This window comes from Rhodamnia argentea, chromosome 11 (assembly GCF_020921035.1).
Source record: "Rhodamnia argentea isolate NSW1041297 chromosome 11, ASM2092103v1, whole genome shotgun sequence".
Taxonomy (NCBI): domain Eukaryota; kingdom Viridiplantae; phylum Streptophyta; class Magnoliopsida; order Myrtales; family Myrtaceae; genus Rhodamnia; species Rhodamnia argentea.
Genome location: NC_063160.1, coordinates 12,948,994 through 12,970,611, shown reverse-complemented (window position 1 = coordinate 12,970,611; position 21,618 = coordinate 12,948,994). Strand labels below are relative to the sequence as shown.

Genomic DNA, 21,618 nt, shown 5'->3' with positions numbered 1-21,618 from the left:
AGATCTCTCTTGTTTATTTTGCTCTAAAACAAACCTCACAAGTTTTATTGATTTTCCTAACCATTTTGCTAGCTTTTGGAATTAACTCTACCACCTTAGCAGAAGGATGACCTATTCTCTTATGCCAAAGCTCAAAGGATCCCAGATCAGCCACCTTGTAAGTATGTACCAAAGTCACTCTCTTGAGAAAGTAAAGCTCATCGCGTTGCTCACCCACTCCAATCAGGTTCCTCGAATTTAGGTCCTATATAGCACATATTTTGTTAGTGAGTTGGATAACCAAATTTGAATCATTTAGAAGTTGTGATACAGAAATCAGATTGCATTTCAAATTGGGCACAAAAAGAACTCATGGCAATTTCAATTCTCCTCCAAGCAACATAGTTCCTTCTTTCATTGCCATGGTATTTTCTCCATTAGGTAACCCGACTGAGCATTGCACAATGTCACGCAGTTCACTCAAAAATGCCAACGTTCCTGTCATTTGGTGGGAAGCTCACGTGTCAATAATCCAAGGAAAAATCTTCTACTTACTTGTCAGCCTCTCATGGGTAACATTCCGATTAGAACTTAACATTCCCAGTAAAGTAGCTCACTGCTCATCATTCAATCCACTAAGACCCTTTCGATCTGAATCCGTCACAACTCCTCGCCCACCATCAACTCCAGTTGCTTGTGTGACGTTGGCACGAGCACCTCATCCCTTATTACGTCCACCTCCATTACCACGCTTTTGATCACCACCTTGTCCAGCAAAGGGTCCACGTGGTCTATTACCTCACCATTCCGAATAGCCTATCAGCTAGAAACAACTTTCAGTATCATGTTCCTCTCGGTTGCAATTAGCACAAAGCGAGGTTTTATCTTTATCCCCCCTTGAATTTCGACCACCTGCCCGGATTGCAAAACTCATGGGATTGCCTCTTTCATCCTTGGTTCATGTCACAGTTCACACTCGCTCTTGCCGAACAACCATAGCATAGACACGATTCAGATTGGGCAAAGGTTCGGTGCTCAAAATATTGGCGCGCACTGTTCCATGTCCTTCTTCATCTAAGCCCATCAAAAACTGATGAACTCTTTCCAATTCAATGGCAAGATTGCATCTGCAGCCTGCACAAACACACACTGGTATCTGATCATAGTTGTTTATTTCATCCCACAATGTTTTGAGTTTACCGAAATAGTATACGATGGGTTGACCATCCTGCCTATGATTTGCCAGATCTGATCTCAGTTGCTGCATTCGTAGCCCTCAATCGAGAATCTCTGCTTGATATCCTCCCACAAGTCTTTCACGTTCTCCATGTGAGAGATAGTCGAGCGAAGTGTTGGTTCAATGGTGTTAAACACCCAAGAAACCAACATAAAATTAACCGTCCACCAATCTTTAAGTTCCAGCGAATCATCTGCTGGTTGCTTGATAGATCCATCAATAAAACCATATTTCTTTTTAGCTCGCAATACAGTCTTCATAGCTCACGCCCATTCTTCATAATTCTCATCCTTCAACTAAACTTGGGTAATCAAGTTACCCGGGTTGTCATTCGAATTCAGTGTGTAAGGACCGGAGGTTTTCTTGTCTTATCCAGAACTCTCCTCATTTTTTTTTTCCATCAGCCATTGCTATGATATCATGTAAAAGAACTAAGGAATTTTGGAATGAGAATTTTGATCTTCATTGCCACAGAAGCGCAACATATATACAAGAAGTTACAGCTACCAAACAAACTCCTAATTACGCTAAACTACCAAAAAAATACAAGGACCACACAATAAAAGGTAATTAAAAGATATGCACACAAAACTTCCTAAGTAAACGGCCTAAATAAAGGCCGCTGTCAGCCGCCTTTCCAATAATCTTTGATGACCAGAGTTTTTGGTAATTTATATTCTATCCTAAGCTTATTACCAGGCGCTGATTTTAAGGATTTAGTAGTTTTACTAAAATATTTTGTGAGTACGAGGCCTTCTTTTATGCAATTTAGATCTGCTCCTGTATCAAAAAGGGCAATTGTATTTAAGATAAATTCATCGTTAATTTGCATAGAAATATCAACTATCCATTTTCTAGAGGTTATTTTAGAAAGTATCAAAAGGAAATTGGTATATGAAAACCTTCCTATATCTGACGGTTTAGGATTAGGAAACTCTTGTTCAATTTCTTTTTCTTTTAAAAGTTGCGATTTGATTTCTAAAACTTCCTTTTGTAATTCAGCGTGAGCCTTTTTAAGGTTTAGAAATTTCTATTTTTTGTTGGTTAATTTCATGTTGGATATCATTCATAGTGGTTGTTCTAGCTTTGTTTATGTTTCTTCAAAAAAAATCCTGGATTTAAAAGTTGAATCTTCTCACAAGAAGATGAGAGAGGTACGTCTCTTCCTTCTGTTGAGATTATGTAATTTGATTTTTTTTGCAAATTTTAAATCTTGATTCTTTGTAAATTTGATCATAGGTTCTTTACAAGTTATTTTATTCAATTATGTTGTGGAATCTTCTTTATCTAATACTAAAAAAAAAAAATTACTTTGTTAGAATCTCATATAAAAAATAATATATGTTCCACTATGCCAAGTGCATTCTAGTCCGGAAAGAAACATATTGTCAACTTACCATACGAATCAGGATTTTCCGAAAAAATACTCCTTACCAAAGCAAGACCAACGCAAATGAATCATGAAGTTCTGAAATAACCTCTAGAAAATGGATAGTTTTTTGTTATAAATTTGAATATAATTTTATTACTCAAGACCTCTGCTACAATACCTTCTTCAGTAATGGTAAAAGGCTATATCAGATATATGAAAGGAGTTCTTAGTACGACATTTGGTTTAATATATATTAATATATACTTATATGTGTATTTATGGTCTGGTGCCATAAAATTAGAACTGGTAATTTTTGGTCTAGTTCTCAGATGCGGTGTGGACCCGCCCTCTCGGACCGCCAGACTAGATCGACTGTGTTTTTCATTTCAATTTTCTTTCTTAAAAATCTTTTAGAAACCATTTGAACTCTTTTGTCTTGTCCAAGGAGTTAGGTTTCTTCTTCTCACTGGTGTCTTCTACAAAGCAAATAGGAAAAAGGGCCTTTAGCTTTAGTTTCTCCATGCCTTCAGGACAGACTGTGCTGCTGGATGGTGCCTCTACCTTAAGAGGAGCTTATGGAATAGCTGTAGGCAGCCAAAATGCCTTCATGGTTTGAAGTGTTTCCTCCTCATAAGAAGTAACCTTGACACTGATCGCATCATGGAAGCCATTCTTGTCTCGACTGTGATTTTTATCAGTGTATTGAGGTACTGCACCATGGTTTTTTTGATCGAATGCATCAACTACCCTGAAGGAAGCCTCTTTTGTTTCAAGCACATGTGACCGTTTCCAGTGGACTACCAGAGAATTGGACCACCTAGGACCAATTGCCCCTACTAACTACCAGACCTATGAAACCCATTCAACCTAATGTCCCGTTTTAGGTTACGATTCCATGTTGGATTCAAAGAATCCAAAATCGGATCCCGTTTGACCCATAAACTGAGTTTCAAGGTCGGAATTGGTTCTAAAGTGATTTGTAGTCTCTTTCATGATAAAATTGCCTTTGCAGCCATTAAGAACTGATCCATAATCTCCAAAACATTAAGAAACAACATCTTAAACCACTATACTAACAAATGTTTTTTTCAATAAGATGTGGCAACTATCATATCTTATTACAATATCCTGTTTTTTTTTTTAAATACCAGAAACATAAAATGGACTAATTCCTGGATACAATCGCAGATCAGGTCGGAACCGACCGATTCAATAACCCGCGGTTTCGGAATTGACCGATTCGATTCTAGTGCCAATCTTTTGGAACTAGTGATCACAAGATCGATTCCCAAATCTTGGCTAGAAATCAACCTACTCTATAATCCACCACCCCAATTAGACTTAAGACACTATTGAATTGGGGGATCCAAGAAGCCTTCTAACAATTCCAAAAGCACTCAAAAGTCAAAATGGGCCACTCCATAGAAACCAATTTGAGTAGAGTTTGCGAATTTTGATCGAAAAGGGCCAGACACCTCCCCTACAAATCAAAACCGTTGTCTCGGCAATTTTAAGACACCAAGTCCCGTGTCGTGGATTTTCCCTTCTCTTTCGAGACAAAGGAGAAATGACACGATTTAGGAAGTCCCCCAAAAATAGTGGCTAAGGCTTGTGGACTCCAACCAGTCTCTCCAACCCTCTCTGCTCAATTTGACCACCCATCAAAATTGACCTCACCTAACAACCGGGACCTCGTACTTGTTTATCAACTCATTTAGCTGCGTTTGGTCATATGAATTTTTAATTGAGATAGGATTAAGTAAGAAAAAATAAATTACCTAGAGATTTTGTTATATCATATTCACTGTTTAGTGTATCGTAGTTATAAAGTCGGATATTTGCATATCCCAGCATACCCATTGTTTGGAATGAACGGCATATCGATGTCAATGAAAGCCACATTTTCAACCTGAAGAAAAATTAGCCTGCCGGGTTGGAATTGTTTGATCTCATCCTAGGGTCCGCGTCGAGTGAAATTTGATCACATCCTAATTAGGTAGGGCGTCAAATTGGGTACACTCCGCTACCTTAAGGGGCTCGTAACCGTAGATGACGCTTACTAATGCTAAAGCCGATCACAAAATTGATTTACCAAGTAATGCGGCAAGTTCTGATGGGAGGACCGCCGTGTGTAATCAGCACATTGAAATTTTGTGAAAGAGGGCAGAAATGTGGACCCGGGTACCTAATTCACGAGTGCCAATAATGGAAGGACGATACCAAAATTCAAAGCGGCCCAAAGTCCAAACCTAGAGAGATTTTCCTCTTTTTGTTTTTTTTTTTTGTGACCATTTTGCAGTGACCCATCACTAGGACCAGAGGACCCAAAATACAGGGCAGTCCACTTACCTACCTACTCTGTTTTACACCTCGCTTGGGACTCTGTTCTCCCCCCCCTCTCTCTCTCTCTCTCTCTGAGTCTCTTCTCATGGCACTTCATGCTTTGCACCGGTGAATTTTATACCTTTGAGGCCTTTCAAAGGCTATCAGACAAGGAGTTAGACATCCTGAGTCCGATCCGCCCCAGGAAGCGAACCGGTTTGAGAAGTTACAGCAGAGCACCGACCTCGATCTGGTTCTTCTCGATCCGATGAGAGGTGGAGACTGTTGTTGCTCGGTGAGATTTCCCCGGACGCAGTCTTGGACATAGATGGTTCATCACCATGCGCTCTTAAAAGAGATTTAGTGAAGCTACAACGTCAATACGAAACTTCCGGGATGTTTTACAGTCCCTCATGGCCGGTCCACCAGACTAATTCGTCCCATAGATGGCCGACGACCAGAGAGAACGCAGCGTGAAAGGGACAAAGCATTAGGAACCCGATTCACGACCAACAAATAGACGGTGGCTCCTGCATTTGGCAGGGAGATTTGGCTAGAGTAAAGCAAGAACCATATGGCAGTTCCAATTCCAATCCCCCTTTTCCATTCATAGTTTCAGAGGAAATTGGCCGCAAAAGCCTTATCAATCAACGATATGATTTGAGTAACAGCTATTGATAACTCTGGGGTAAGTGACAGAGCTCGGCGAACATCTAACGCTCCAGCTCTGCACATGAATTCAATACCCTTTCGATTGAACACCAGTTTGAGACACCTGAAAGACAACGACCTCCATCGTCTCGATGTTCCAGTTCTCATCTTACAGTATTGAGGGTTTTCGGAATTCCTGAGGAAAAAACTCAATGTCGCATGGCATAATGACCCGAAACCCACCCCACCCAACTGAAACCAACAGGCCCTGAAGAGAAAACGACGAGACATGGCAACTCCATGCAAGAGGCCTCAAATTTTACATCTTTCAAGAACTCTGGACTTCTTCCTTCTTAGCAACCATAGACCTGGTATCAATCAGTATTCACCATCTGCTGAGTTTCAGTGTTCAATCTACAGGAATTGAGTGAGGAGAGAAACAAAAGCTAATGTACAGAGAGTTATACATGTCTGAGCCAAAAAGAAAAGCTAATTCAATTCTTGGGTACATAAAGTCCCCGTTTTTACATTTGCTGCTTCACCTACATTAACCCAAAATCCCAAAAGAGAAGGAGGATGGGGAGGGCAAACTAGTAGAGTTCGTGGGCAAGAAAGAAGAGAAGTAAACTCAAAGCTAAGAAAGAACAGCTTCTGGAACTAACCAAGGACTAAGGTAAAATCCAAATGAAACAGCTTCGATTTCACACCTCGAGGATTAGGTTCCATGTCTGATCTGACTGTAAGCTCTGAAACTAGTCACTGCTAATCAAATTTCGGATCATCAAACCATTACCCAAAAGATTAATTACATAGAAATTGTAAGAAGAAGAAGAAGAAGAAGAAGAATTACCCATTTGAAAAGACGTCGCTATATACCCATTAAAGACCCCTCCCAAGGAAAAGAAAAACGAAGAAAAATGGAAGAGACCTCCATTAACGCCATGAAGAGACGGTAAGCAAAGGCACCTCGTTCCAAGCTAGAGAGAGATACCCAGGTGGAGAATCCACCAGCGAGTACAGCTCGCTGTACTTGTAGTTCCACAGCAGTAAATTCGCCTGACTCACCGCGTAGTGGCTGAGCGGCACCGCCTCGAAGCCAGCGCCCTCCATCAGAACCCTCCATTGCTCCTTGTCCTCCATCCGCTCCCTCTCCGTCCGCGGCCCCTCCGGCCCGACCGAGCTTGCGATCCTCCGCCCCAGCAATAGCCTCTCCACCTCCTGCCTCTCCGGGGACTCGCGGCTCATCGGCTCGAGCGACTCGAACACAGCAGCGTAGTAGCCCAGCGCGTTCTTGAACCGGGCCGGGTACGCGGCCCTGTTCAGCGACGCCTCGTACTCGCCCAGCGTGACAATCTTTGGGCCCAGCGACTTCGCCAGCCGGAGCGCCCCCTCGACCGCCGCGGAGGTCTCGCCCAGGAGATTGTACAATTGGAGCATGAAATTGACGGCCAGGTCCTCGTCTGGGTCGACCCGGAAGCTGGAGACGTCCAGCGAATCGTTCGGAGCTAGAATCGGGTCGAACTCGAAGTTGAGCTCCAGGAGCTTCGCGAACTCGCGGAGGCGATTGCCCGTGGCAAGGAGAGAAGACGCTGGGTTCTCCCCAAGGGCCCGGGCAGGGATGCCCGAGATCCGGATTCGGTCGGGCTTTCCGGTGGAGCGGGTGGCGAGGGCTTGCAAGAGAGCCGCCCACTGGACTCCCTGGACTATCCCGAAGTCGACGATGTGGATCTTGCTGGCCTTCTCGGTGGCTTCGAGGATTGCTTGGTTCGCGGTCAAGTGGGCGAACTTCGAGTACGGGCAAGCGTCGTTGAAGGCCTTGTACGAGAGTGTGAACTCTTCCGGCGACGTTGATGACGTGATTGGGCTTCCTTCAAGCGAGAGCCGACTGTGGAGGGCCTCGGAGAAGTAGAACGCCACTCTCTCCGCCGGATCTCCACGCTCAGACGCCGATTCCCTTAGTCGAGCCAGCGTTTTGGCGGCCAGCTCCGGGTCGGACTCGCTGACCCGGGCGCAGTCGAGAAGGGCCCTCAGCAGCGGCTGCGACAGCTCGGTCTCCAGCGTGGTGGAAGCAGAAGACACCCCGACCGTGGCCGCGGCCACGTCGCCCTTGTGCTGTCTCGGCGGCGACACCGAGACCCTCGCCGGCTTGGAGTCCTCTGCAGCCGCCGGCGGAGGAGGCGGCGGCGCAGCCCAAGTGGGGCTAACGACCCGGTTGAGGTCTGAGTTTCCGAGCCGGCTCGGGCAGGCGACGAAGGGATCAGCCGAATAGAGCCCGAAATCAGCCGCGGCATTCTGCCACGTGTCGCAGGCGGAGGGCAGGCTGGAGCTAACCGGCGTGGAATCCCCGCTCCCCATCAAGCTCTCCATCCACTCGTCGGAGTCGAACTCGCCGCCACCGAAGCCGCCGAAGCGGAACTCGCCGCCGCCGGAGGGGTGGTGGTGGTCGAGGGTCGGGAAGGGGAAGGCGGGATCGGAGGCGGAGGCGACCTGGAAGGGGTCGGGGAAGGCGGGGGCGAAATTGGGGGAGTTTGCGTTGGAGGGGGCGGCGGCGGCGGAGGAGGAGGAGGTGGCGGCAGTCCATGGGCTGAGAGAGAAGGAGTTGATGCCCAAGAGGAGGTGTTGGTGGGGGTGGTTCTGTTGCTGCTGCTGCTGCTGTTCTTGCTGCTGCTTTTGCTTGATGACTTGCTGAGCGATGGCCATGAGGTTCCCGCTGTCGGCGCACATGTATGCCATTCTCTTCTTCGCCGGCCGAGCGTTGGCGGAGGTGCGCTCACATCACAGTGCAAGAAGCAGCAGAAGAAGAGGAGGAGGAGGACGACGACGACGTCAGTCCGCAGAGAGAGAGAGAGAGAGAGAGTGAGTGATGTGCAAACGGTCAGAAGCAAGATTTTAGCTTTAAGTAGAGAGAGAGAGCAGGAGGAAGTGGGGATGAGCTCGGATTTTACTGCAGCTAGAGAGAGAGTGTGTAGGTTTGGTGAGCGAGTGAATGAACGGGAGCCCGGTGAGAGGAAAGGGAAGAGAGAAGGCGAGCGAGCGAGCGAGCAAGTCCATCCAAAGTTCCCCGAACGGACCTTGGGCCCCACTTCAGGCTCCTCTTTTCTTTGCCAGACGGTGTTTTATTTTATTTTTTTAAATGTAGGGTTTTCGGAAAAAAAAAAAAAACTGACGAGAAAAATTATTTTTATGTCGTTTTACGCTGGTCCGTAGCTGGTCGCTTTATGACAATCCTGTCCACTATAACGGGAAGTTTCGTTAGTTTCCGAAAAAATAAAGAAAAGAAAAGAAAAGAAAAGGGTGAAATGAGTCAACGTAACCTATTTTCCTAATCGACGATTAAAAAAAGATTATCCAAAATTTAAATTCAGGGAAAAAATTATTAAAAAATTATTTTTAAAAATATGGCTAATATCAGGCTTGGACATTTAGGAAAATAATTTTTTATTTAAAAATTTTGAAATCATTTCTAAGATTATGACCTCCCCCGCCCAATAATATCGAGGTCGAGCTCGAACCCTCGGCGCTCGTGTCCATTGAGGCCAAGCCCCAAACCTTTAGTGCCTATGCCTGGATCCCCAACTTCACAGCCCAAGTCCCTTACTTCCGGGCTTGGTCCATTGATTTTGGGCCCCGGACCTTGACGCCTATTTCCATCAAGGCTACGCTCGCCATGCCGCCAACCGAGCTCGGGCCCATCATGACCTTTCTCGAGACCTCGATCTATGCACGAGCTCTTATCAGCCGAAGTCGGTCACTTGCCCCACCTCGATGGAATTGCCTAGGCATTTGGGACTCGAGCTCGGGCTCGATGATCCAAGGCACGAGCACCTAATACCCGAACATTGAAACCACCCTCGGTCTCAATGGACCCCTCGGACACTAGGGTCTCGAGTCGACATCGATGGACCTAGGCACAAACGTTGGGGACCCGGGCATGGGCGCAAAGGTCCTAGGCCCGATCTCGAGGTACCGGGGCCCGGCTTCTACGTCGAAGGACTCGGGCATGGGAGCTAAGGTCCTGGGTCCAACCTTGAGGGATTTGGGTTACGGCACCGAGTTCGGAGACTAGCCTTGATTGACGTAGGCTCGGGTGCCAAGGTTTCGGGTATGAGGCCCGACCTCAATGGACCCCAAGCTCGGGCACTAGGGCCTAGACATGACCAAATGAAATCGGGGGCCCGGAATCGGCCCCGAACCAGAACCGAAACCGGCGGTTCGAACGAACCACCCACGTCTACTAGGGCCTATTATTTTTCCGAAAAACTAACTTTCCAAAAAATATTTTTTAGAAATGTCCCATTTTTCACGAAATAAACAGAGCTTAATTCAAGAGTATGTTACATAAATCGCCCGTATAAGGAGAGGAACTTTGGTCTTTTCGAATACATAATTTTTTTTTAGTAGTAAGTGAATAATATTTGGTAAAGGCTAAGTAGAACCGATACGTGATATACAACGGCGACACATCATTTCTCAAAAATAAAGAATTCCGACACATTGTTTATTATTTGAATCAAATTAATTTGATTCAAATTAGTAAATAAATAATTAGAAAAAAGCTTGCAATTGGTCCACCATCGGTGGTGAGGGAGAGAGACAAAGAGGAAGTCTATTTAAGAAGTCAAAGATGAGACTTGGAGATTTACAAGTTGTAGGAAGGAGTTCCACATTAGTTGCTTAGTGATGATAACAAGTAAGTTGGCTCTTTAATATGCCAGGAATGAGATGTAGAAGGGTTTACTTCTTTCGGCTATTTGGCTAAGATGAAGTGTAGTTAATTTTTTTAGTGGAAAAACTCTTTAAAATTCCCGACACGTGTCGAGCGCATTGACCACATACCCCCTTCGCGTGTTAGGGCTTTTGAGGCTAAAAGGGACATTTTTTGAAAATGTTTCTTTCGCGAAAAATGCTCTATTTGTTTTGCGAAAAATATTTTCGTAGTTTTTCAGCTTTTGGATCGTTTGGGAAAATAAGTCAACGGAAAAGGTTTTCCTACCAAAGTTTAAATTCATGAAAATGATTTTCTCTTTAAAAAATCAGAAATCATTATCTAAAATATGACTCGATATTGGTGCTTGGATCAAGAACTCTGCTTTTGGGCAAGAGCCCAATGCTCGTTCCTGGATCCTTGGTTGCAAGGTGGGGATCCCGATACCTTGAGGCAAGGCCCAATACACCGGTCTCGTGCCTAAGACACGGGCCCGGTAAGATCAAGGTTAGGCTCGGGTCCTCGGAGCCCATGCCCGGGTCCATCGAGGTTGGGCCCTACACCCAATAATCATGTCAAGGTCCTTGACTTTCGAGCACGGGTCCACTATGCCCGTGACCCCGATGTCCGAGCTTAGGTCCATCAAGATAGTGCTAGGGACCTCGGCACCCATGCTTGGGTCTCGATTCGGGGGCCTGTGTCCATTGAAGTTTGACCCATGCCCAAGACTCAAGCCACCGATGCTGGGTCCATCGAGGTCGGACCCCGATCGCTCGAGATAAAGTCCCTAATGCTCAGACTTAGGTCCAACAAAGCCGAGCTACGGACATTGACACTCGTACCTAGGTTTATTGAGGTCGGGTTTGGACCCCAACGCTATTTTCCAAGTCCTTAGCGCCGGTGCTTGGGTCCATCGAGGCCGGCCGAGGTCCCTCGGCACCCGTGCTCGGGTCTTAAGGTCGAGCTTGGACCCTAATGTTGGTGCCCGTGCTCGAGACACTTGGCCCCGAGTCCATAGAGGCTAAGTCCGGGACCTTGGCAACACCCGAGCACGAGTCTACAAAGGCTAGGCTTGGGATCTAAGTGTCTATGCTTGGCCTTGGATGTTGAGAACCCAAGATCAAGCACAACGGACCCTGGTCCAACTTTACCGGACCCAGGTATGGGTACCAAGGACTCGGAACCAACTACAATGGACCCGAGCATAGGCATCGAGGCTCGACCTTAATAGACTCAAGCCTTGGCACCGGAGTCACAAGCGTCGCCCTGGCCTTTATGGGCATGGGCAGGGGCACGGACTCGATGTGCTAAGGCGCTAGTGTTGAGACCGACACCGAGTCTTGGGCAAGTCTCAATGGACCCAATTGAAGGCGTTGGGATCTAGGGCCCAACCTGGATAGATGCGAGCTCGGGCATTGAGGACCATGGCCCAGCCTCGAAGGACCTAGGCTCGGGCATCGAGGATGGGCCATGATCTCGATAGACTTGGGCATTGGTGCCAAGGTCCGTGGTATGACCTTGATGAACCCGGGTCTAGGAGTAGGGGATTGGGTTGCGGGCGTTAGGCTCGGGACTTGGCCTCGATTACCCGAACATGGGCAGCGGTAACGGAGTCTTGGGCTTGCCTTTGACCGACCTAGGCCTAGGCGCCACATCCATGTCTCTGGCATTGGGGTCCGGGGCCCATCCTTGGTGAACCCAAGGCGTCGGGGACTCGGGCCCAACTTCTATAGACTTGGGCCGGGGCGCTAGGGAGCCGAGCACGTGCACCGAGCCCTTGGGCTCGATTTTGGTGGACCCAAGACTACTACCCATGCTTGTGCTTGAGAGTCAAGGATTTGCTTGAGACCCCGGTGCCCGTGCCAGGTATCTTGGCTTAGCTATGCGCAAGTACTAGTGTTCGAGTAGTATATGTCCATTTAGAAAAGTCAATTCCTAACCAAATGAAGAAAAACATTATCCAGTTTATTTTCAAGTCACAACCAAACACCGAAAAAATATTTTCATTTTCCCAAAAAATGACTTCTCGTAAACATTTTTCAGAAATGTCACATTTTTTCGCGAATCAAGCGGAGCCGTTTGAATGTTCCCAAAATAAAGTGGCTGTTTCGTACATAGGGACCCGAGAATAATCGGTGAATGCAGAGTTGTTTTTAAAGGTAAAATCCAGGAACGTTTTTAGAATGGTTAAAACTAATTGTATGTAAGTGATCCTCGAGTAAAAGGTAAGCCACACGATTGGCAATTTTCCAAAGCAAATGAAAGGACAAAAAATTTATCAAGGAAGAATGACCCTACTTATTCTGGAATATTGTTCGGTGTCGAATGTCATTTCTAAACTCGCAATCCATTCAATTTATGCTTCTTAAATATCTGTTGCACCATGGAGTTATCTCGAATACGAACTTACTAGAAAAAAAAAAAAAAACGTCCGATTCAACAGAGATACTAAAATGTCAATTTATGAAGATTTATCAATGGTTGAATTTTTTTCAATTCTAAATGTCCTCTCCAAACTTTTAATTAATTCAATTTAAAGTCATAAATTATGTACTATTCGAATGTCTTGAGTTTGAACTTATTTGAAACGACTAACTTAAATATATGTACGAAACATTATATTACGAAGTTAGGACATGGAGGGGTGCCAAGAGAATTTGACCTACACACCCGAACATTGATTCGTAGCGGACTAGGCTAGAGTGAAATCGGGGAGGCTGCAAGGCCTATAGGTTTGGTTAAGTAATACTAGGCACAACCTATTTACATGACATGAGATAAAACACGACAGAATTCACATGTAAGATAATATTGCACGACTAATCAAAACAAATTTCGCTTAAAAAGTTATTGGAAAGATGAGTTACGCTATCCGGAAGATGTATCCTCTCAAACCGAATGCAACAGGACGAATGACTGGAGAAATGTTCCAATAGCACGGTTCCTCCAATTTTCGAGGAAGTTTGTGTTTTCCATAACATTTCTCTCTAAAAGTTATGCATAATCAAGCACACAAATCGACAACAATTGACATGTTTTGTTCGTAACCCGATTCTTCAGCATAAAAATCAACGTTAGTGTATTTTAGACGACTCGAATTGACATGAATCAACATGAATTACAAATACAAATAGGAGATAAATAACGCAGAATTGGCAACCCTACTTCTAGGCAAGTGCTTGGGTTAGCCAAACAGACGCCCTAGCGATCTCCAACATTCTCCATCTCTTGGGAAAGGCTTCCATGATAGGGTTTTCGAGATTTTCAGTCACGATTGCAGGAGTATTGTTGATTGGGTTGCTTTGTGACTCTAATGGATGTAATTGAAGCCGAAAAATACTAAATGTTTGAATAATTCGAGTGTATTTTGCAATTTTTCATTATATCGTTTGATTATTATCATGAAAATTTTCCGCTACTGTTTGTAAAGTAGGAAGAGAAAATACACCTCATCATAAGGTGGTCCTTCGCCATGTAATGGTATAATTTGGTCAAGTGTTTTCATTTGCTCTCGTTGGTTTTTGCAATCTTATTTCTAGGGCTATTTCCTTGGATGCATGGTAGAGATCCGTTGCCCCACATTAGTCTTTATTGTTAGAGATTTGTGTTGTCCTATGCAATCTCATTTAACCCTACACGAGACCCAATAAGAGCTATAGCAACAATAAGATCCCATTACGATACGATACAACTTTTATAATTTTTTTTTTTAAGTATGACTATGATGTAACACGAATTATACATTCAAATATGGGTGCCGATTGTCCACTCTATACTCTCCCTCTCTCTAAGGTGAGAAATTTCTAGTGAGTAAGGTACACATACTTGAAAATTGTTTTGATTATTGAATATGATGGTCTCACCTATAAAAAGGGTATGTCACACTTGACATGACGAAATAGATAATGAGGTATGTCACACTTAACCCGACGGTATAAATACATCTTAATACATGCACGTAAGGATGAAGTCAAGTCGAGTCAAAATGCCCCGGTGCTAAGCTCAAACTCGACTTGGCTCTCCTGCTCAAACCTCAAAACTTGAGTCCTCGAATGCCTATTAAAATCTTGCTCAAGCTCCGCTTGGCTGCATCCATTAATAAAATGATTTCAAGGTTCACCTCAAGGTTAGAGCAAAAAAGATCGAATAATGTGACTATATTCTATAAGATCTTTAAAATAAAGTACGAATTTAACTAGAAACTAACTCGGCGCCTACAAGGCCCCGAGTCTCAAGAGGCTTATGAGAGAAGCTTTTGATAGGTGAAGAAATCCGACTTCATTGTATGGAAATAATTTAATTCACATACTCAGCGGGATGATCGAGCCGACCGGAACTGACCTGGTGCCAAACTCGAACTCGACTTTGATTCGCATTCTCAAAGCTCAAAACTCGAGTCCTTCGGCCCCGTCAAAAATTTGTTCAAGGTTCCGTTCGAGCATAAGATAGAGTGAGAATATTATATGGAACTCTTCCACATTTCAACAAAAAAAAAATTATTTACACACATTTAATTAGGAGCTTACGTGGCGCCTACAAGGCCGTAGCCGTAGGCCCCAGGAGGCTTCCTAAAAAGGCCTTCGGCGGGCGTAGAAGTCTACGTGGACCAACTTTATCTCCCGCACTATGCGGGGACCTCGAACGCTGGGTGGGTCCCGCTCCCACCGGGAACGAAAACGAGGCGTCAAGTCGATGTCGCCGTCAATCTGACGTCATGTCACTGTTACATGTACCACAGTCAATCTCTGGGAAGTGGCAACGAGGAATCACCACCGTCCATTTTCGGCGGGCCCACGGATGCCTGCGAGGTGCTTGGCAACTGGGGGGGGACCTTGGACACCGCGCCCAACGGTAAAAGATGGGTTTTACTTTCACTCGCAGATTTGACCCGCGCCTTCTTTTTTCTCTCTCTCTTTGTTTTTTTTGCCTGTCAAGATGGGATTGATTTTCAATTTTGACCAAACTAAAATTGAGATTTTATGTTTGAATAAGCGAAATAGGAAAATCGATGCAGCCCTTTTTTGTTTTCAATTTTCGTTCAACATTTTTCTTTTCGGGGGAACAGTAATAAGTTACATTTATTCACTTAACTAAAGAGAAAAAAAAAAAATTCATTAAGGTACATTTATCCACTGAACTAAAGATATGTCGATTTTCCTATGTCTTGAATGTTGAATGCAGTGTTTCGTCATGTTACGTTTTTATCTAACAGTTTAAATTTTTAAAATCTCCAATGAAATATTTTTCATGCAAAGTAATATAATAGTTAAACATTAAATTACGCTTTCAATCAACAGTTTAGTACTAGAGTATTCACGAGCACACGTCAAAATGCTTGAGTTGTCGATGGCACCTTTGTGCTGCCTAAAGGACTCTTTTTTTTTTATTTTTTATGTCACAAGCCCTTAGGACCGCATCGATTCACAATGGAGTGATCATGCTAAAAAAGCTTCGATATGAAAGGACCGTCTTCGAATGGGGCTCTTATCTTTTCCAAACCTATATGCATTTTCAGCTATGAGGAACAAATCCAACATCTATCGATCGCGAAAACATCTTGCATTTTCAGGTACTGAGGAACGAATACGGCGACATCGATCGGCCGCTAAAACGCCGTCGTGTGCCCTCGAGTCCCCGCTTGATTGACGGATGCCAAGACATGGCCCCGTGTTGGTAAACCCGCTCATTTGCTTACGTTTGACCCGTTTGTCGTTTTCGCGGACGTGGTAAGAAATGGAAAAAGGGTGGGGTGAGATGAGATCAGATGAGATGAGAAAGATGATTTGAAAGGCGCGAGAAAGCAAAGGTCCGATGACGTGGCAGAGTAGACTGTGATCACGTTCTTTTTGGGCGGTTGTGGGCCCCGCTCTCCCGGGACCAATCAGAGGCAAGGGAAGCGGGTGGAGTGGGGCCCAGAGGGAGCGATAATGGACCAATCAAGGCCCAACAAGCGGCCGAAACAGGAGAAAAAGCGGGCGGGCGGTGCAGGATATCTTGACGGGGGCGGCAGCGAAAGCGACGGCCACTACTACTACGGTGGCGCAACTTGGCGGTGACCGAGGTGGCTTCTCGGGTCAACCCGACGAAAAAAGCATCGCACGTGTAAGCTCGGCTTTTGTCCATAATTAATGTTTGAACCGCTAGTCAAATTAAGCTTTCGGTATTTCCGATTTCGGTTTTTGCCGGTTGGACCGTTCGTGTTTTTGCCGTGAGTCAATCCAGTTCTTCCCGTTTCAATTTGACGAACCGATTCTATAGCGTCCAGAAAAAAGAGAGAGGTGCAATCAAACTATAAGCACGCCCTTCGTCTTTTGTATGGTCGTGCGCTTCCCATCAAGATCACACGCCGATAGGTCAATTTCTCGATAAAAGGACATTGTGGTGGGTAACGATCCGATTCGACGAGAGCAAGAAGTGATTGTTGGCGCCGGAGGGCCTTGACAAAAAGTGACTTCTAGCAGGCTTCTAAGATAGCGATGAGAATAGGAATGAATCGAACTGTGCATCGAACGTTAGATGATGTGAAAATTATAATTAGCTAACGGAGACACCTTTTGGCATAACAACATTGCTTAGTTTTGGAACTCCATGATGACCTCCTAAAAAACTGCCCACTTGTATGCCAAAGGACAAAACTGTGAGGTCGTTGTGAAATGGGTCGGGGTCAAAGCGGATAATACCTCAAAGAGCACTAGGGACGTCACATATTACGACTTAATTGGGGGTTTTTTCATACTAATTTAATTATTTTCAAGAGAAATTATCGTGCAACATCGTGTTCTGATAGAGTGAGTGGCGTCATACGCCGCACAGGAACACAACAACATCAAAGAAGAGGTCTCAAAGGATGTGCGCAATTTGTTAACGTAGGGTTACAACATATCTTTTATTGGTCTGTCCTATCTCTAACCCTCTGAATTTTATTCTGTCTCTTTGCAGAGCGCGGGAATCGATGCTGGCGTCCTCACCTCCTCTTTACTAGCAATGCTGCATACCTGTCGGCCGAAAAGAAAAGAAAAGATGAAGATACGCTCTTAGTCCTTAAAATAAAATCAATCCCCCACTGCGTGGAGAAACAATGGCCAAAGCAGGGTGCAAGTCTTAGGGCTGCAAATTAGGTAATAAAAAAGCTTTCCAATGAAAGCAAATTGAAAGGGGAGACATTCAAGCATTGCCTAGAATAGAATTGAAGTACAAAAAAAAGAAAGAAAGAAAAAATAGGAAAAGAAGAAGCATTGGCCTAAAACAATAAATAATAATAAAAAAATGTGGAGAAGTGTGAATGGATGGAAAGAGGTGATCTGTAATCACTCCCAAGGAAGATAAGATTTTAAGATTAGCAGCAAATCTCATGGGGACAATAGGGGGCTGTGGATGTCCCTTTCCTTGTGTCCAACTTCATCCCCAAGGTTAAGCTAAGTGGACAAAATTAAGGGTCTTAATCACAAAGCCAAGTGAAGAAGGGGAGGTTTGACTAAGGAAATTACAAAGAGACAGGAGGTGGGGGGGCTCCACTTCATGCCGATTCTTTTCCTTTTTCTTTCCTAATGGCCCTCCTCCGGACAACAACATAGACCTTATCTTCACCTTTTTGTCTAAACATATCTCTTCCTCCCTCTCTCTCTCTCTCTCTCAAATGGGTCTGAAATTTCCAAAGTGTCGAATGAATTGTCGTTTCTTATTCACTCTTGGTGGGATACACACATTGCAAAAGTTTTTGTATCTGTCCACGGAACGAGGAAGGATTCATTTGTCTTCCATTAAGAGGAGATTCAGGCGACATACCACAGTTTTGCGCATCGCTTAAGCTCTTTCCAATTGATGAACCGGAAGGAGCCAGCTGACGGTGTCTGTTGCCTTTTTGACTACTTGATGTTGGATGCGATTATCATGAAAAATTTGCTCTACCTTGAGAAACTTCAAATAAAATTCCTGTATTTACTTCCTCTCCGAGAGAGGAGAGGAGAGGAATGGGGAGGGGGGTGACGAGGGTGACCTCGTTGAGTGACGCCTAGCCAGGCGAGGCTCGGGGTTGCCTAGGGCTTGGGCTAGGGTGGTGTTGCCAGGCATTTCTTGGGCCAGGGTGAGGTCAACTCTCATTGTTCATAGTCGTGCTTGGAGGAAAGAGGGCAAAAAAAAAAAAAAAAGAGGAAAAAAGGGAGAATTTTTTTTAAAAATATAAAAATATTACAACGAAATGTTCACGTCGGTGCCGATCTTATCATGTGGGCCGATCAACATCCATATCAGTAATATCGGGTCAAAATTTACCGAAAAAACTGAATTGGCTCTAGATTATAAGATTTAGGATTAAATTGACACAATTAAAAAGTTTATAATTATATTGGCATCAATATAATTGGCTTCGAACTTTTGTCACACTTTTTCCCTTCGGGTATTAAGGCATTTTAACAAAGATTATCTTTGCCATTTGTCCTTTAATGTTCTGCAAGTGCAGGACAAAGTTTGGACATGCAAGAGACACGAGCGAGAGTCTTGTCTGCCCACACATCGTTTTCAACTGTAGTAGAGTTAAAACCACGATTAGTCAATCAGTCAAATCCCATTTCTCTATCAATTCGTAAGCTCTACCGCCGTATAATTCTCAAAGGAAAGACAAAACACATATCGTACTTAATGCAGCCGATGATTCCAAATGGATTAAACAAAGGGACCAAAGTTTCGTCGGCTTTGTCGTTGACTGTATTAATAGTTAGAGCAGACATCGCGCTTAAATGAGTGCGGATGAGCTCAATATTAGAGTTACCAGACATTATGCATTCATGTAACGATTTAAACTTTCTTAACAAATGACGGTGATCTTAGAAATAATTTATACGATATTAGAGCAGCAAATCTCGGTTCGAATTTTTTCAGGGGCCACTGAGTTGCCTTCGTTATGCAACCCTATTTGTGTGAGAAATATTAATGAAATTCATCAAAGTAGACAACATAAGCATTCTCTTTTATGTGGAATATGATTATGGGGTCTTCTCATCTATCTACGCCTCCTTGCTCGTGGCAAGACAATCTCAGATTCCCGATAATGCAATCTTATACATACCCAAAACCGATTAACAAAAAAAGACCCCGAACACACCGAGTCCGATATCCTTATCTTCAATCCGCTGTGAGATTAACCGTCTGTTTTGGATCATAAAAAAAAAAGAATTGATTAGGAATTATTATGGGGTCTACTCTTTCAAAAATTTGTTATGCTAGTAAAGAAAAAAAGAAAAAGGGAGCAGGGGGTTGGGGTTAGGGGTGATTGATCGATTCTCGAGCGATCCAACTCCCATCCCGAACAAGGACTGGACTGGAGGAGCCTAAAACTGGTCACATTTGCTTGAAACACATATTCACATATTCTTTATGTTTGTTGCAGTTAAAGTGAACACACCCTTTTGTCAATCAAGGCAAGGTTGGATGTCACTTCTCCTTACCTGCAAAAAAATTCGAATTGCTTCAAAAGATGCTTCTCAAATCGTGAGAGCCTGACCGTGCTTGCTTAGTCCACCATCTTTGCATGGATTCATACTTGAGAAAGCACTGAATCGAGTCACTTTCGTTCCACGATCCTATGTAGAAGTACCCATAATAATTAAGAAATAAAATTAGAATTAAAAATAATAGTGGTTTCGGTCCGGGCGATTCCACCATTGGGATTGAGAACTGGGGCGAAAGTTATCGGTTTCAATTTTATGAAACTAGAAATAGGATTGGCATCCTTAAGATCGGATCGAATCTCTCAATCCGGACAGTTTTCGATCCGGTCGACTCTTTTTGTTCGCTCCTGATTTAGGGGGGTCTCGAAAGCTAGCTGGCAGACAACGAAAACACGGCACGATGCGACCGAGCGCGCACCGAATTCAACGTCTAAATCAGTCGAAATACGTATCATGTGAATCGGGACTTTGGGTTTGTAGTTGCCAATCGAAAAGGGCCATGCGTACGAGCGACGAACAACAACAACAACGGCTGGTCGGGGGTCAAACATTGCAATCGAGTGCGAGGCGGGCAGCGATAGTCTATGGGAGCAAATATTATACCATTGACCTTGGACGACAAGACAGCAGCAAAACCAAAGAAGGAAAAAGGAAACAGCGACAGCAGCCGGGGGGGTCCTTTGGACATCCCTCCGATGGAGAAAAGACATTACTTCGGTGGTGGGAGATGTACGTGGTATCCCATCCATCCCCTCCTCCTCAAAATTTGATCTCTCTCTCATCTCTCTGTCTCTCTCTCCTGGTGTGGTTTTCAACGTGATTGTTTTCTTACAGTCAGGACGTGGTCACCAGTCATGAGGACGATCATCGGCCAGTTTGATTCCTCGTGCCCTTCTGATCCCGGTGTCTCCATTCTTGTCCCCTGTCGGGCTAGAATGTTTTAGGGGCGCCGCTATCATGACAATTTGATAATATTACGATGAATTATGTTAGGCATGCTAAGATCAAAGGCGAGTCCCACTATTATTGTTATATGTGTTTTGTAATTCATAACACTGTCATCTTCTCAAATCTCATCTTTTACCGCATCGAGAGAGATGTATTTTTTTTTTTTTTTTGCACCTACAAAATGGACCTCGGCCTCTCCTTTTAATTCTATTAGGACAACGCCTGATATTTCGACTTTCATTTTGCTTTTATCTTGGATCTTTTGCCACGGCTCGTCAGGAGGAATTTCCGTTCGGATTCCTTTCCGAATTCGACTATTTGCCCTTCACGAAAGTAGATAGGGGGATATCATAGCAAGGGTAATTTAAAAGATTGTTAATTTCAGAGAGAATATATATAATATATCCTACTTTATCATTTTTCAGTAATCAAACAATTTTTACAATTTTCGACGCGAACAAAAATGAAAAATTTGATTCTTCTAAACAGACGCAGCTGTAATTGCGATGCTATGAACTCACAAGACTAATAGGCCAAAAGGGTACTTGACAGGCACGGACTGACTCGGATTTTTCTCTTTCAAACTTTTTTACTTTTGGTATTAAGAACTTGGAAATCGACATGAAAGAATGGGATTAACCCTACTATAGCCATGTGATTTGGTTGACTAAGACCCTAGACAAAAGTTCGCATGTTGCAAACGTACAACAATGGCATAGAACAGATCAACTCCTGATAAATAGACTGCTAGTCGACATCTCTCTAATCACAATCTTTGGGCCGGCTGCAATCCGTGAGCTAGAGAAAACGAGCCAGAAATGAGCTTATTTGTGGAGAGCCTCAGGCAGCTTTAAAGAATCAGAAGAACACCAAAACGAAACGGAGGGACCGGTGGAAATTCAACTTGAACTAGAGTTTCAACTAGCTTTTACCTCTCAACAGTCTCTTTCGAGTCGAA

At 44.2% G+C, this 21,618-nt stretch overlaps 1 protein-coding gene across 1 annotated transcript; it reads right to left on the bottom strand.

The window, feature by feature from the left end:
* Positions 1 to 6,031: 6,031 nt before the first annotated feature.
* On the bottom strand, positions 6,032 to 8,555 carry LOC115736287 (SCARECROW-LIKE protein 7). The gene has a single exon (XM_030667907.2). It carries the CDS (start codon positions 8,292 to 8,294, stop codon positions 6,495 to 6,497), a length of 1,800 nt encoding a protein of 599 aa, XP_030523767.1. The 5' UTR covers positions 8,295 to 8,555; the 3' UTR covers positions 6,032 to 6,494.
* Positions 8,556 to 21,618: the final 13,063 nt, after the last annotated feature.